General features: G+C 41.6%; 1 protein-coding gene across 8 annotated transcripts in view; it reads left to right on the top strand.

Moving 5' to 3' along the window:
* Positions 1 to 1082: 1082 nt before the first annotated feature.
* myh14 (myosin, heavy chain 14, non-muscle) overlaps positions 1083 to 16007 on the top strand; it is a 30351-nt gene continuing 15426 nt past the window's right edge. The window contains exons 1-18 of one of the 8 annotated variants that reach the window (XM_085291955.1): positions 1083 to 1451; positions 5185 to 5365; positions 7240 to 7446; positions 8422 to 8578; positions 9522 to 9549; positions 10430 to 10544; positions 11445 to 11492; positions 11820 to 11831; positions 12897 to 12989; positions 13089 to 13152; positions 13356 to 13454; positions 13548 to 13691; positions 13787 to 14001; positions 14094 to 14246; positions 14548 to 14721; positions 14967 to 15140; positions 15262 to 15376; positions 15667 to 15735. In XM_085291955.1, coding sequence (XP_085148081.1) covers positions 5198 to 5365; positions 7240 to 7446; positions 8422 to 8578; positions 9522 to 9549; positions 10430 to 10544; positions 11445 to 11492; positions 11820 to 11831; positions 12897 to 12989; positions 13089 to 13152; positions 13356 to 13454; positions 13548 to 13691; positions 13787 to 14001; positions 14094 to 14246; positions 14548 to 14721; positions 14967 to 15140; positions 15262 to 15376; positions 15667 to 15735 — 2035 coding nt within the window. In that variant the 5' untranslated portion in view covers positions 1083 to 1451; positions 5185 to 5197. The remainder of the gene's footprint in view (positions 1452 to 5184; positions 5366 to 7239; positions 7447 to 8421; positions 8579 to 9521; positions 9550 to 10429; positions 10545 to 11444; positions 11493 to 11819; positions 11832 to 12896; positions 12990 to 13088; positions 13153 to 13355; positions 13455 to 13547; positions 13692 to 13786; positions 14002 to 14093; positions 14247 to 14547; positions 14722 to 14966; positions 15141 to 15261; positions 15377 to 15666; positions 15736 to 16007) is intronic. The other 7 variants (XM_085291950.1, XM_085291948.1, XM_085291951.1 and 4 more) reach the window with 7 other exon arrangements.

Raw genomic sequence — 16007 nt, 5'->3', positions numbered from 1 at the left:
CTTGTTTCCTTTTTTTTTCTTTTATTGAGCAAGCAGCACGGTGGGACAGTGGTTAGCGCTTTTGCCTCACAGCAAGAAGGTCCTGAGTTTGACTTCAATATTTGGCTGCTGACTTTCCGTGTGTCTCTGGGTGCTTTGGCTTCCCCCCACAGTCCATAGACATACAATTAGTGGAACTGAATTAACCGGTGACTCTAAATCACCCATAGGTGTAAACCTACCCCACCCAATGAACAAATGGGTGGGGTAAAAAAACAACAAAAAAAACATGCCAAGTTGAACAGAAAAAGAAAGTTTTCCTGCTTATGCTATGGTAATTCCTCGTGGGGCATTCTCTAAAGGTTCTCAGGAATTTTGTGACATGTAGGTCTGTATTAGAGAATAGAATAGAATAGAATAGAATAATCTTTTAATTATACCACAAGGGGAAATTTGGTTGTATCAGCAGCCAAAACACACTTATACAAACAGAACAGGACACAGAATAGAAGCACAATTTTTACATATTTACATCATGGACAGTAGTTACCAAAGCAGAGTACTGTACAGTACAGTATTATTGTTACAGTCACAAATACAAGGACTAGACTCTCTATTATTTTAATTTATTTTATTTTATTGACAAATTTAATATTATTTAATATATGCGTTACGTTTTGCGTGAAAACAAATATATAATTTTAAAGCAGAAGTTGAGATTTCATAGTTTCTCGCTATTACTCTGATATGATTGGTGTAAATATTTACTTATTTACTAACCGTGCTACTCTTGGAAATTTGGGGTGATCTGAATCAGGCACCTTGAATCAGATCTTTCCAAGAAACCCTGTATTGAGCTTGAAGGTGAAGTCAAACGATTCCGATCCCAGATCAGCGTCTGCAGACACTCGCTGCCAGTCAGTGGTAAACAAAGAGCGCGCAAATCCCCCTACTGTAGCGCGAGAGCGCCGCACGGCACCTGCTCCAGCGCTCCGATTTGCTGTTTGCCATGTCATTCAGAAGAAGCCCCGCCTCACGGCAGTTAGCATTGGTTAAAGGCGGAGACGTCTGCGCCGCTGTTGTCTCGATTCGTCAGCGCGAGCGCTTTATGACCGTTTTAGGGCGGAAAGCTCCCGTCGTATTCAAGAGGCGGGTCTACGGCTCGGTTCTAGATTTTGATTGGACTCGTTTCTCTCTAGACCTGTCTAAAACCCGTCTGCTCGTACTTGGTTGGTCCGCTAGCAGGAAGTCCTTCTCCGAGGCTGAAGCCGCCGAGTTGCCCTCAGTGCTCTCTGTCTATTTTATTCTCACCGAGGAGTGTGTGTTGCTCCACTGTGAGAGCAATGCAATGATAAAAGCCGCATATGCGGTACGCTACACACCTATCAGGCAGGAAAATAACCCAAGAAACAGCCTCATCCCGGTTCCCCTCACACCGCAGCCTTATCCACACCTCAAAGCGGAACCTGAAGGTAAGACATTTAATTGCCTTTACTCTAATCCAACTCGTAAATAGCCAGTGTAATATCCTCAACGTATCATTTTTTTTAGTGGAGCTGGCTAACCTCGTATGGTTAGTCTAAATGCGGTGGCTTAACGCCTAAATGTGAAACAGCAGAGGGGCTGGGGGCATTTAATTTAGGATTGGTCTTTGTGCTAAAAAAGCCTTTCATCGAAATGACCTGAAGTCTGGCCAAGAAAAGCAATTATTCGACCTTATTTTTAACATTCCGACCCATATTACCAAAATCTGTTGGTCCATTGTGATTTTTGTGTGATAGTAATAATGGTAATGATGGTGGTATTAATATTATTATTGTTATAAATAATAATGATGATAGGAAAAAAGGCTGTTTTTGTGGCTGCCACATGCATGCCGTTCACAGTCATTTAAAGGCTGGGGCCCATATGGTTTTTCATGTCTTACGTTCAAGGTGTGGTTGTCTTCGTCAGGTTTTTTTTCCATTTGAGCTGAAGCTACGGTTTGAAAATGCAGGTTAGTTCACAGAGCTCCAGCTTCGCAGCTGGACTGCTCCTGCAGGCGCCGCACTGCAATTATTACAGCCTGTGGTTTTTTAAAAAAAAATAATAATGTCACCTTTTCCTCAACGTGTCCGCTTTAAGTGCGCAGATGCCACGGTATCGTCCCCGATGCTGTGTGCCACTTGGCATCAAAGCTGAAGAAAAGGCGTTTCCAGCTCCCCCACCCGTCACGCGCAAGCACCCACACAGTAATTACACGCGCACACACATACAGAGAAAAGAGGACCCCCGCAGTGAATGACCTCAGTTCAAACTCACAAGGTATTGTCTAAGGGCTGCTGCTCAGTGTTCAGGGTGTTGCTATGGAGGAGAGCAGTCAAGGTTTGGCAACTCCAGCTGCTGCAGGACGAGTTTGCTGCTTTAGTCCACGATGTACTGCGACATCCTGGGATACGACCGCCTGTGCAAGGAGTTTGCTCCAAGTTAATCGGTGGCATCGATGAGGCTCAGCAGCATCGTGCACTACAGTTACAGAGCTGACAATGCAAAGACCTGACTGATGATAGGGCTGATTGAAGAATAGCCTGTGGAAACAGGTTACATCTCATGCATTTTCTCTTCGTAGAGACATAATTCATATGTCAGATTGTTATTTCTAAGCCCAAAACGAACAATACACTCTGACTGCTAATAAGTTTTACCCCAACCCCGATAGAGCACATTTCTTTGTGGCATTTAGAGGTATTAAATGCATATTAGTCAGCCACATGATTCACTCACATGACATGTTTGTACATTACTTCATCAATGCTGGCTGCAGTAAACCCATGTTTCTCTTCTCCTGGAAATAGTCTGTATATAGTCCCAGGCAAATAAAGTGTTTGTTGTTATATTTATTTAAAACTACATTACCCAGAAATATGAGAAAGTAGTAAGAAATAGACTTGGGGCTGAGTGGCACATGTGGGAAGTTTGAACTTAATAACAGTTGCACAGCTGTTTTATGTCACCCTGGGATCACATATTTTCCATACTGACTGTCTGGGTGGTGGCGACTCTTTTGTCAGCATGTTTACTCCACACCCACAGTTGTATTAAGGTTACAGGTATGGTAATCACAGGGCTGGGGACAGACGGGCCAAAAAAAGTGAGATGAATAGCAAGAATCAAGCTCGATGACATACCTGTTAAAGCATGGAGGATAGGCCTAAAGCTAACACACTCACCCTATACGACGGCACAAAAGCCTGTCTGGTCAGACTTGACTTGTTCAAAGGTAATCCCTTGTGCTTGTTTCAGAGGAACGTGTATTAGCTCATTCCTTCATAAAACTGAATTCTGTTAATTTCAATGACCTCACACAAAAAAAAAATCACCTGCATACTCACCATTTAGACCATCAGATGCCACAGATTTATATTAACATGACACTAATAGCTGAAGCTGGGATGCTAGAAAGATTAATCAAAAGGTTAATGTTATTTTAGGGAATCTAATTATCTGTTAACTAACAGATAATAAAACCATCTTGCTATCAGTGGTACAGTAAGTAGGTCCCAGGTTCAAACCCTGGCCCTTCTTGTCCAGTTAACAGGTTTTTCCCTTTGCTTACAATGATTTTCTCTGGGAAATCCAGTTTCTCCCATTATCAAAAAACCTGCTTAGTTAATGCTTCCTGTCTCAACCCAGATTAAGATTCTCTTTTGCAAGAAGGTCTTAATCTCAAGAGTTTCGCTTCCTGGTTCAATAGAAGATATGGAAAGTCTTAAAACACCTCTTGGCCTTTATTTGGGTAGATTAAAAAAAACATTATCTAAACCAACTTAAATATCAGTATCATGAGGACAAAAATGAAATGTGCGCATAGAATCACCAGGCAAATCTGCAAAAAAGTATAATTTTTTTTTAGCTGTTATAACAAATTTGCTTTACACATGAAACATCTGCAGTTTAAGACCAGGAGGAGACTGAAACCCAGTCCTGAGGGATACAAGCTCCTGCATTCCCAGTTCTATTCCCAGGCCTAGATAAATGGGAGGGTTGTATCAGGAAGGATATCCAGCATAACATCTGCGCTAAATCAAAAAGCCTGGATAACCATCTGCTGTGGTGACCCCTTGGCATTAGGGGAGCCACCTAAAGCACCTATACCTTACTCCACTCCGAGCATCTCTGCTGTTGACATAGATTTCAGTTCAGCATACTCTGAGCGCATTTTTGACATTTCAGTTTTTTTTCTAGATAAATTTTTTTTGTTCTGTTAAAAGTCAGAAAGTATCATAATGTAATAATTTATAATAATGTACATTATCACGTCAGCAGCTCACAATATCAACTCAAAATGTCCTCACTTTACTTTCAGAGATTCAAAGAGATTAAAATAGCATCAAATATTCATTTTTGTTTTACTGATTGTTTCTCATTAAGTGATGAATAAAATAAATAAAGCAGTGGTAACAGCTGCCACACCTGCAACCGGGCTTTTCTGGTTGGCTTTATTGCCCCTCCTAGTATATTTCTTAGTTGTCTGAGTAGCTGAATCATTATGTTGTAGTACTGCAGTGATCCTGGCTATAGTTTGCCTTCATGTGTTAGATTAGCTGCCACTTTTAGACTGTCACCTCGTCTTCCACAGGACCCCAGCCCCTAAGGCGAATCAGCATTTTGGCACCACTGTGTCCAAGTCCTCAGTGAGAGGGCCTCTACAGTTTTATCTCTGCTGAGTCCAGTGGGCTCTAGTGCCTTATCTATTTCAAGTTAACAATAGATCCAGTCCATTTTGATCTCCTCTTCTTACTGCTTTCCCACCCTTTTCCCTTCCCATCCTTCCCCCTCTTCACTGTCATGTCAGTTTACTCAGTGGATTGATGTATCTCGCTGTTCCTCCACCCCTCCAGCTCTCCACCCAGCCATCTCTCTGTCTTTCTTTCATTCCTGTCTTCTCCTTGATTTGCTGTGTCTTTCAATTAGGCCATCGCTGGCCAAAACTCGGCTGGATATGGCTTGCGTGCTACTATTGCTCTTCCTATATATGTGGGTGCGTGGTTGGTTGCACATCAAGTGTGAGATGTCTTGGCACAGAATCACATTAGTATCACAGTACGACAGTCCTTTATATCCTCTGCAGAGCTCCAGTTTGTAGGCCTGTGGCAAGAAGTGGCTCAACAGGGAATGACTTTTTGTTGCGCCCTTTTTTTCATGTCTAATTCTCTCCTTACCTAGTGCCAGAAGTACCATGTCCAGGCCAACGGGGGGCGGTGCCAACGATGTCACCCGCTTCCTGTCATCGGGCACAGCGCCAGGGTCTCCCAACTCCAACAACTCTATGTTCTCTGCTGCCAGCCAGGCTGACTGGGCAGCTAAGAGGCTGGTGTGGGTGCCCTCAGAGAAACAAGGCTTCGAGGTGAGCTGCCATGACATGCGGTGCACGAGCACAAACATTTCAAATGCAGGATGTTAACACAATAGACAAGTTTCACTTGTTTTCTCATTCCTTCCTTCCACTGTCTGAGTTTGTTAATCCCCTGGTGAATTATTGGCCCTGAGTGTGTGCCCTTAGTTAAAGGTGTGTCAGACAGGTCAGGCACAGACATGGGCTGTGTGTGTGTGTGTGTGTCACATTTTTTATGTTTGAGGAGGTTTTTGTTACTATAGCAGTGCTCTATTTTTTCATCTTGTTGGATTATTTACTTTTGATTTGTGATGGTTACTTACATATGTAACTATGTAAGGTCTAAGTCATCAGCAGCGATTACCTCTACCTCTATTACCTCTAAGCATGCACGTCAGCTTGATAAGACCTCAGAGGGTTAAGTGTAGTTAGTATCACAGGCACAGTCTTACAATTTAATATTTTTGATTACGTTATTTACTTTTGTCATTTAAATTGTTTTACTTCCACTTAGTTTCCAGTTGTGATTTGCTCATTTCAGTTTGGCCTTTAGTCTTTAAAAATATTTAGTTTCATTTTCTTTACAATTTAAATGTGGGTGTATCCATCATGGACAAGTTTTCACAAGCTCAGAAAAGATATTACAGTAAAAAGAAAAAAACTTGATGTCATTTAGACATTCCAGTAAAAAGAACAAACAAAAGCGTCACCATGCTTGTTGTGCTGAAACATTTAACCACATTGATCCGTACTAAAACTAAGCACATGTCTCAGTTCAGAATTTATCTTTATTTCATTTATCTAAAATGTTTTTCACACCTTATTTGGTTAACTGTAACAGCCTTGATCATGAGGCCCTCATGTTATTTGTCTCACTTCACCTTGCTACTTGTCTAATGCTCATGACAAGTTTGCAGTGTGCATGTTGAAGGAAGTGACATAAGAATTTGAAGATTTGTCTCACAGCCTCTCTCTGTCTCTGCTGGACTCGTTTCATAAAAAAGCTCTATGAATAGAACAATACGCTCCTTCAGCCTCCCAATGTTAAAGAGGCCTTTGCAGAGACACTGACTTCATTTTACAATCATGATCAAGCACACACACACACACACACACACACACAGAAAGGCATGCACACTGTCATCTAGTTTCATATTCTTAGCTGGTAGTTCAGTGTGACTAACATTCACCCACATGAATGCAAACACGCACAAACACACACACATTTTGCGTGTTGTGCATATCAAGTAGTGGAGAGAATAAAATGCAGCAGAGCAGGGTCCTGCAACATGGTCAGAGCTTAAGATCAGTACTTCCTGTCCAACAAGCACGAGATCAGCAGCGTGACAAAGGAGGTCGTCTCTGTCCTCATCTGTCACCGTCTATTCTCGTCATGCTGTCAAATGTAATGACACTCATGCTCCAAACCACACTTGGTCCCATTCTGACAAACATTTCTTTTTAAATATAGTTACAATGTTTGCTGTATTTTAAATGTGGGTAGGAGTTTTTTCTTCTTCTGAGGTGTAGTAAATGTGTGCATTCATTTTGGCAGTTTTCTTTAGCAAACTTCAAGTTATGTGAATGAAGTTCGACCTGATGTGCAGGCTTTCTGTTCTCCTCTAAGCTGAATAGAACTATACAGCTTAATATGCTTGATACAGGAAACTGTTTAACAGTTCGTTTGTTTTTTAAGTCAAAGATACATTTATTATAAGTGTCATCTGTTTGGAAAGCTGTTCTGAATGATTTTGAGTCTGCCAAGTAGCATCTTCATAGCATCGTTGTGATCCAACAGTCTGCCCAAAAATCCTTTTATTAAACAAGTTTCATTTTGTTCTCAGTTACGAGGTGAAAACTCCTCAATGTTTTTCTATTAAATCCAGTCTGCCAGCATCCGAGAGGAGCGCGGTGATGAGGTGGAGGTGGAGCTGACAGACAGCCAGCGGCGGGTGACCTTGTCCAGGGAGGAGGTGCAGCGTATGAACCCTCCGCGCTTCAGCAAAGTGGAGGACATGGCCGACCTCACCTGCCTCAATGAAGCGTCGGTGCTGCACAACCTGAGAGAGAGATACTACTCTGGCCTGATCTATGTGAGTGCACCAACCACAGCTCACACTGTACACACATGCATGAGCAAGAGGAAGCAGTCGCTGGACACGTGAAGTCCTGGATGTTGTGTACATGTGAAGTGCGGTGGGATCTCTTGTGTAAGCTGATATGCATCGGTAAGAGATGCATTTCAGCTTGTGTGGAGTCAGTTTACGAAGTTGTTGTGTGGGTGTGGGGCAGCTATGGGGGCATCTTCAGTTTCTGCTGGAAAAAAAAAGGGGGGGGGTGCAGATGTAAGATATCAGTGAAGTGGCATTTAAAGTGAAATAACATAAAGAAAATTGACTCGATTAAATGCAGAGCTTCCTGTTAATGATGTGTAAATAATGGAGGATGCTAAATAAGAGGTGGAAAGTCAGGAACGCAGAGAGATTGTTGGAATAGCTTTGAAGGGTGTATCATACTATTGGATAAGATAGGTGTGGGGGGCTTTCATGACTTTCATTTATGCAGCAATCATCATGGGAGCTTTATTGGTGTTGACACACTGTGTGTCATCACTGACTGTGTTTACAAGAGGTGCAATTTTTCTTTGAATTTTTAAAATCAATCCTTCTGTGCACAATCCTGTGCATTAATATGTAACCCGGGATGCTCTATACAATCTTGGCAGCACTGTTGCCTCCCTTCTGTGCTTTCTGCTAAAGCAACAGTTTAATGAGATCGTGATACTGCAGATTTTACACAGGCCGCCCACAGAACATGTAATTTTTGTCAGTCTACTGCAGTCTGGCCTAAATTACTTGTATTAAGTGTGTCAGAGGTCAGAAAAGTTGCAGATTTTGAAAAACAGTCATTAAACTCACTATCTTCTTCATAAAGTTGTATTTTTGAATTATAGAGTATAAAGAATAGGACTATGAGAGGTAAGGCAGTTATATTCTGCTGGGATTGACATCCCCCACGCAAAATTAGGTCAGTGTGAATCTCTCTCTCCTGTGTGTGTTTTCTTCTAGACATATTCAGGGCTTTTCTGTGTGGTTGTGAACCCATACAAGAACCTGCCAATCTACACAGAATCCATTGTGGAAATGTACCGAGGCAAGAAACGCCACGAGATGCCCCCTCACATCTACGCCATATCAGAGGCTGCTTATCGCAGCATGCTGCAAGGTACTTAGTACTGTCTGTGACCGCTAACCCTTAGTTAACTCTGACCCTGTACATGTTCCGTGATCTTTGATCACTAAGCCACATTGTGAATACTGTTTCAAGGTGTGGTATATTCCTGGCTTTTATCAAAAGCCTGAAAAGTTAAAACAAATATACGGGATGGTATTTTTACAACTGAGATTTCCAAGAGTGGCACTCCTTTTAACGAACAGTCAATCCAGTGATATAACTGTGTATTCGTTGTGGTTAACCGCATAACTTTACATGTAATAGCAATTACTGACAGATACTTTTCATGCCCTCCCCGCCTTTCATGTAGAGTTTATTAAATGAGACAGAAAGGGTCGGTTGAGCAATGTCTCTGCCTTTGAGTGACTACCTGAGATAACAGAACAGGGCAGATGAGACTCTTTAGTCGAAATTACTACCTCACACCTCTTTAAGGGTAGGTGTGTTACCGAGGTGATTCAACCTGTATGACCAGTATGAATTCCTCCAGGCTGAGCGCGTGGGAATCTTAAAAGCAAATGCAAGCAATGTTGCAAACAGTGTCCACCCATTGACTACCAGTGTTGAGTGGTTTGGCAGCCTGGAGAGACCAGTTCAGCTGGTGACCAGCTTTGCTTTACAGCTCTTATTGAAAAGAAGTGACTGACATGCAGAGAAAAAGGGCTCAAATACACAGAATATTTATTTATTTGGCTGCATGGATTTCCACAGCACTTCATGCCCAGTTTGTGGGGGTGGAGGTTTAATATAACATGAGCCAGCTAATGCCTTAGAAAGCCTCTTCACTCCCATGGAGCAATCTACAGTGTGTTATTTCAAGGAATCATATGTCATTTATGTAATTCGTTTTTATTCATTTTAGCCAAACTTGTTGTTGAACGGTTGGCGTTTTATGTCGCCCCCATGACCTTGTGACGTGTTTTCTCTCCCACAGACAGAGAAGATCAGTCAATCCTCTGCACGTGAGTAGCCTGCAGCAAGCCATCAGTGTGTCTCTGTGTACATGCTTTGTCATTTGGGAGGAGAATTTTCTAGTGTTTGCTGGAGTCCTTCTGCATTTGTATATTCGGTGTGCATTTCCTTTAATTAGTATGCATTGAGGCCTGCATGCACTCATGTGTTTATATTTGTAACTAAATGTGGTGCAAATCAAAACACTCTGGTCCTTTTATATAGATCAGAAGAGGAAAATGTGATAATTTCAGATTTTATCTGGGATTTTATATTTTTTCCAAGAAAAAAACAAAAATCTCAGCTGAGTAAATTTACATCTTAGTAATTCTTCCATGTAGCTACGTACACAGTTTCTATAATTGAGTGAAAAATAACACAGAAAATCGACTAAGACTTCAGTACCATATTGTGAATATAGCCAGCCTCCTGTCTGTGTGCACCCTACCTGCTTGCTTGCCTCTGATCCTACCATCCTGCTCTTCTTCCTGCCAGACTCTTCCTGTCATTGTCAAGGCTCCCAAATCAGGCTCATCTCGAGTCAGTCTCAAAGTGTGTGTGTGGAACAATTCGGCTGATTCTTTCAGATCTTTTACAGCTGCTATTTTTGTTCCTTTCTCCTCCATTATTTTCCAAAAGCAACAACACTAGCATAGCCTATATCCTTCACACCTGCCTTCTGTTTAGACCTGTGGTCTTTGAATGCACTGCATGGGCTCTAATGTTTATTATTGTGACTAGTGTGCGTTTGGCCACTTGTTCATGTGGATTCTCTCTCTGTAAAAATTATATATACCAATTCATGATTGAGACCATATGTTGAAGACCGAACATTTAGGCCAACAGGGGAATTAGCTGTGTTCCTTACATAGTTTTGTGTTTGTATTTCAGAGGAGAGTCCGGAGCTGGGAAAACGGAGAACACTAAGAAAGTCATCCAGTATCTGGCTCATGTTGCCTCCTCCCATAAAGGTGGCACTCTGGGTAGAAAAAAGGAAGCTGTGCAGGTATGTTACAGCAGAGGTGCAACAGAACAGAAGAAGAGCAGCTTGGAGAACACATCACATACAGAAAGGCTTTATAGAAACTTGGGAATAAAACAGGAGGGGAATGACAGGAAGGATAGAATGGGTGAAGAAATAACTAAGGATTGATGTGAGAAACCAATAACTGCAGTCTGCACTCTAAATACTGTACAGTTTAAATAAACCCAGTTACAACTATTTCAGGTTGACATTGCTGTTTACGTATTAGGCAGTCTTCGACCACTAAATCACCAATCTAGGAAGAGTATTGCATGTTTTAAGCGTGAAATGCTGCCCAGCTGGTGTATATGTAAAGAAAGACTGACGCTACTCTTGATGTCTTACAGTTAACTTTGGGTCTAAAAACAGGGGCTGTTAGTGTAGAAAGACTAAAAACTAATTTGAAACAGCTTGAAAAGATTGTCTTACTTTCTGTGACTCATGTACTGCAGTGTTTTAAGTGATTATTAAAGGGAGGCTGTGGAGCTTAGCTGTAAATTAAACTGTTGTGTTTATATTGAGTGTTACTCTCCAAAATGCATTGTGTGTCTAACAATCATGTCGAGTCAGCTTCCTTCCTTATAAAACCATATGTTAGCTCCTGCATTGTTGACATCCAACTTCATGAGCTAGCACTCCTTTTCTTCTCCTTCTTCTTCTTCTTTTCTTTTTTTTCTTTCTTTATCTTCTTCTTCCCTGTTAATTGATATGATAAGACATACCAGGTTTTCTGTAGGTGCAGTTAAGTTTATTGTATCTTAGCTCGGAGTGGGCTTCCTCTTTGAATCATTCTGAGCATTATTTCTTACCTTCCTTCCTGCACTGGTTTTTCCTTCATTTTCTTTCGTCTGCACTGTCCTTCTCTCTTGCCTGCATGTTCAGATGGACGGCTCTAGGTCCTTAACAAGAGGCAGCACTATAGTGAACAGGGTGAGTTAACTCTGTCTTGCTGCCCTGTCCTTACTTTTGCTTTTCTCCTGCCCTGATTTCTGCCTAATGAACTCCAACTAACTCAAAGCAGAGTAACCTTAAACCATTGAACTGTCATGCTGATATTGTTGCTCATTAACAGTGAAGCCCTAGACAGTATATTCGATTTAGACTGTTTCTGTTCTTTTGTTTGTTGTTATGATTGTCGTCTTATTTGTCTTATTTGTCTTTTTATTGTTTGTTTGTTTATCCAATCCACATGTTTGTCCATCCACCCAATCTCCTCCCCCTTAAAACTTCATTTTTTTTCCACACACAATTCACCAGAGTATGCAATATGTGAGTATGAAATATTTAGAAAACTTGGGTTTTTATTTATGGGGAGTCCTTTTTTAAAAGTGAAACTCTTCCTGTAGAATATTTACAGGACCTGATATGATTGTCTTGCTTCATAGTGAGAATCATATCTTCCTTCTTTCTGACTTTCATCTGAATAACCCGTGGTCTTGTGGGTCTTTAGTTCTGGTAGTTAGTTCAGTCTCTACTGTTATACTCAGCGGGCAGGTGGTTGCAAAGTGTTTCTGCTGTAGATGTGGTTTTAATAACACAAACTGAACATGATGCAATTGAATGATGTGGGAGCGGGTGTGTTGTTGCAGCTGTTTGTGTGTACAGCGTTTGAAGTGTACATACTCAACTATATGGCTTTGTTAATGTGTGCAGTGCACACATTGTTTGCTCTGTGTTTTGTCGCTATCAAAGGGCTGGCCTCTTGCTCTCTCTGTGTGCGTCTGCCTTTTGTGTTGACTGACTGGCATTCTTTGATAGTTTTTGCCATAAAACCATCTCCTGTAACTACCTCCTTTGATGCTCATTGCTGGCTGCTGCTGCATCGTCAGCTGCTGCATCGGCAGTGCGACAACTGCAATAATGCATTGCAGCGAGCTTGAATCAGCCAATATGTAGCTTCACATCTCGCTGTGTAACAGTGCTTCTCAACCAAGTCGATAGTAGCCCTTTATTGATTTTAAAAATCAATAAAAAGGTTTCAAAAAGGAAGTTATTAAACATATGAAAAGCAAATGTGCAACATAATTGATCCCCTTATCACGGATTGCTAATGAGAGACAAGTATTTAAATTATGTTGAGAATCATTTGTTCTTGTGACGGGGAATGGGGAGTGTGTTGGATGCTATATTGGGCCCTAAAATGCATCAGTATGTGTCACTGCTCTTCAAGACTGAGTCATGTATTTTTTTGTATTTTACATAACAGATCGTTAGTTCCTCTCAGCAGAGCAGTGTTAACGTGTGCATTTTAGTCTAGAGGCCACCATAGAAGTCTTTCTGTGAAGCTGTCATGTCTGTAGTTTTGTCTGATCAGACGTCTCCTCTGTTTCACAGGGTGAGCTGGAGAGACAGCTGCTGCAGGCCAACCCTATACTGGAGGCCTTCGGCAACGCAAAGACTGTCAAGAACGATAACTCCTCTAGATTTGTAAGAGTTGACTAGATTCATTAATCGGATAGATAAAGTTCTGCCGTCAGTATAAAAAGAAATGAACTGAAACATGAGCCACCTCTCTTGCTTTTTCAGGGTAAATTCATTCGTATCAATTTTGACGTGGCGGGATACATTGTTGGTGCCAACATTGAAACCTGTATCTTTCTGCTTACTTTGTGAAACTGCACTTCCTCCTGCCTTTACAGCAAAGGGGAGTGAGAAGGCAGACGGTCTTTCTGAATTTTTACTTGAATGCTTGCTTGTCCGTGTTCATTTGGAAAGCATTTAAGGGTTTACCTGTGTACCATACTAGAAACAACTTTAAAATGGTTGCACATATCCATAACTATATAAATTCAGACCTCCTTGAAAAGTCTCGGGCCACCCGTCAGGCCAAGGATGAGAGGACTTTCCACATCTTTTACCAGTTGTTATGTGGAGCGTCAGAGGAAACTCGAGGTGAATACAAGTGTCATTATAAAACATATATGCTATTTTTGCAAAACCGACTAGTAAACTGTGTCTAAAACTTGCTGTATTTTATGTCTCTAGCGGACTTGCTCTTAGGAACTGCTGATCAGTATCGCTTTCTCAGTGGAGGCTCGATACCTGTTCCTGGTCAGAGCGATTCAGAGAATTTCACCCAGACTATGGACTCCATGGCTATTATGGGCTTCAACCCCGAGGAGTCGATGTGTAAGAGAACAGAGGCGGGAAAAAAAATTGGGTATTTTGTGTCTTCAATTCTTGCTATGAATCACCTTCCTCTTCCCTGTCTTACTTCTCTGCAGCCATGCTGAAGGTGATCTCTGCTGTGCTCCAGTTCGGGAATATATCCTTCATGAAGGAGAAGAACCATGACCAGGCGTCCATGCCTGATAACACAGCTGCTCAGAAACTCTGCCATCTGCTGGGCATCAATGTGCTGGAGTTCACTCGGGCCATCCTCACCCCAAGGATCAAAGTAGGCCGAGAGTATGTGCAGAAAGCCCAGACTAAAGAACAAGTAAGATCTTATATGCAAAAAAGGCACACATGCTCATACATAAACAAACATTTGTCCCTGTGGAGTGTGACTATACATACATTTTCTCCTAGGCTGACTTTGCTGTGGAGGCCCTGGCAAAGGCAACATACGAGCGTCTGTTCAGATGGCTGGTCCACAGGATCAACAGAGCTCTGGATCGCAGACAGAGACAGGGAGCCTCCTTCATAGGCATCCTTGATATCGCTGGATTTGAGATCTTCCAGGTGTGTTCATGTGATGATGCAGTATAGTGAGAAGTTTAACCCAATCTAGCACAGAGGATGACTTTGTTCTCAAAATATAATAAATTGTCTGTAATTAAGTGAAACATGTAACATTAAGGGATATTTCTAGCATTATATTTGTATTTTTTGTGGAGAATAAAACAGCATTACAGATGTGCAGTGGTGTGAATTATATACAGTTTTATGTCTTTACAAATCCAACAATGTACCTGTACTTTTTCAGTGTACATAACATGAATTTTTCTATCTTTGTTTGCTTTTCTAAACCGATCCTATGCAGCTCAACTCCTTTGAGCAGCTGTGCATCAACTACACCAACGAGAAGCTGCAGCAGCTCTTCAACCACACCATGTTCATCCTGGAGCAGGAGGAGTACCAGCGAGAGGGCATCGAGTGGAACTTTATTGACTTTGGCCTGGACTTACAGCCCTGCATTGACCTCATCGAGAGACCAGTACATGCATACTAAAACACATTTTTACTTTTCATGAGATGAGACTAGATGCTGATAACTGATATGTGTTTTCCGTACAGATGGGACAACGGATTGTTTATTTATAGTTAAATAAAGTGCATATTGTAAACGAGCCCACTGATTAACTAATACAAGCAAACAGCATCAAATAATTCTTTAATATTTTGTCATTTTGAATGAGGAAATCCACATTTTGCTAATAATTTCCCCTCTATTCATGTCAGGCCAACGCACCTGGTGTTCTGGCTCTTCTTGATGAAGAGTGCTGGTTCCCTCGGGCCACAGATCGCTCATTTGTGGAGAAGCTGTCTGCTGAGCAAGGCAGCCATCCAAAATTCTTCAAATCAAAGCAGCCACGTGGGGAAGCTGACTTCTCCATTATTCACTACGCTGGAAAGGTATCCCTTGACTTTTGTTTTTCTTTAATCTATCCTTTCAAATTTAGGCAACCCACGTTTTGACTTTCAGTAATGATCTGTCTCAGCTTTGATTTCTACCATGTGACCTCTCCTTCCACAGGTGGACTACAAGGCAAATGATTGGTTAGTGAAGAACATGGATCCCCTGAACGACAATGTGGCGTCTCTTCTCCACCAGTCGTCTGATCATTTTGTCTCAGAGCTTTGGAAAGAGGGTGAGACTTTCTGTTTCACACACTTTCTAAATGCTGCCTTTACAGATTTTGTATTGAAAACTTCAGCATTTTTTGCAACTGTGCCAGTTATAAATATTTAAGCTATTCTGGTGCAAAAATGTATTAACGTTACTACATTTCTCTCCTCTCTTACATGCCGTTTCTTTCTCGCTTTCTTCTGTTCTGTCTCCTTCTTGTCTTCTCCTCTTTTGCCTGCTCTTTATCCCTTTTGGGCTCCTTTCCTTTCCTATGATCTTGCTCCCTGTGGTCTCCTGATGCTTCCCGATCAGACATTCAAACTCTTCCTCGTGTGTACTTCTTTGACTCCTATGCCACACTGCAGACTAATGGCGCAGACAGTAGGTTTTTGTACCTCCTTACAATCCTCCCTCCGGCCACTGTTGTTTGCTGGCTGCCCAGTTTTTGTTGTCTTTATTGCTTTTTCTGCCATTTCCCCTCTTTTTAGTTGATGTTTTTGTGGTAGTGTTGTGTTGTATCATGTTGTCTCTGTGCTGTTGTGTTGCTCTCTAATTTCTCTTTCACCACGTTTTTGGCCTTCAGTACAAGTGCCGTAACTCTGTGGTGACACATTTCTTCACTGATAGTAATTCTCGTAGTGATTCTTGTCTGT

This window comes from Mchenga conophoros, linkage group LG11 (genome assembly GCF_057382185.1).
Source record: "Mchenga conophoros isolate Kocher_MC1m ecotype Shallow Benthic linkage group LG11, M_conophoros_male_GT1.1, whole genome shotgun sequence".
NCBI classification, from domain to species: domain Eukaryota; kingdom Metazoa; phylum Chordata; class Actinopteri; order Cichliformes; family Cichlidae; genus Mchenga; species Mchenga conophoros.
This window is presented reverse-complemented; position numbering and strand designations above follow the sequence as displayed.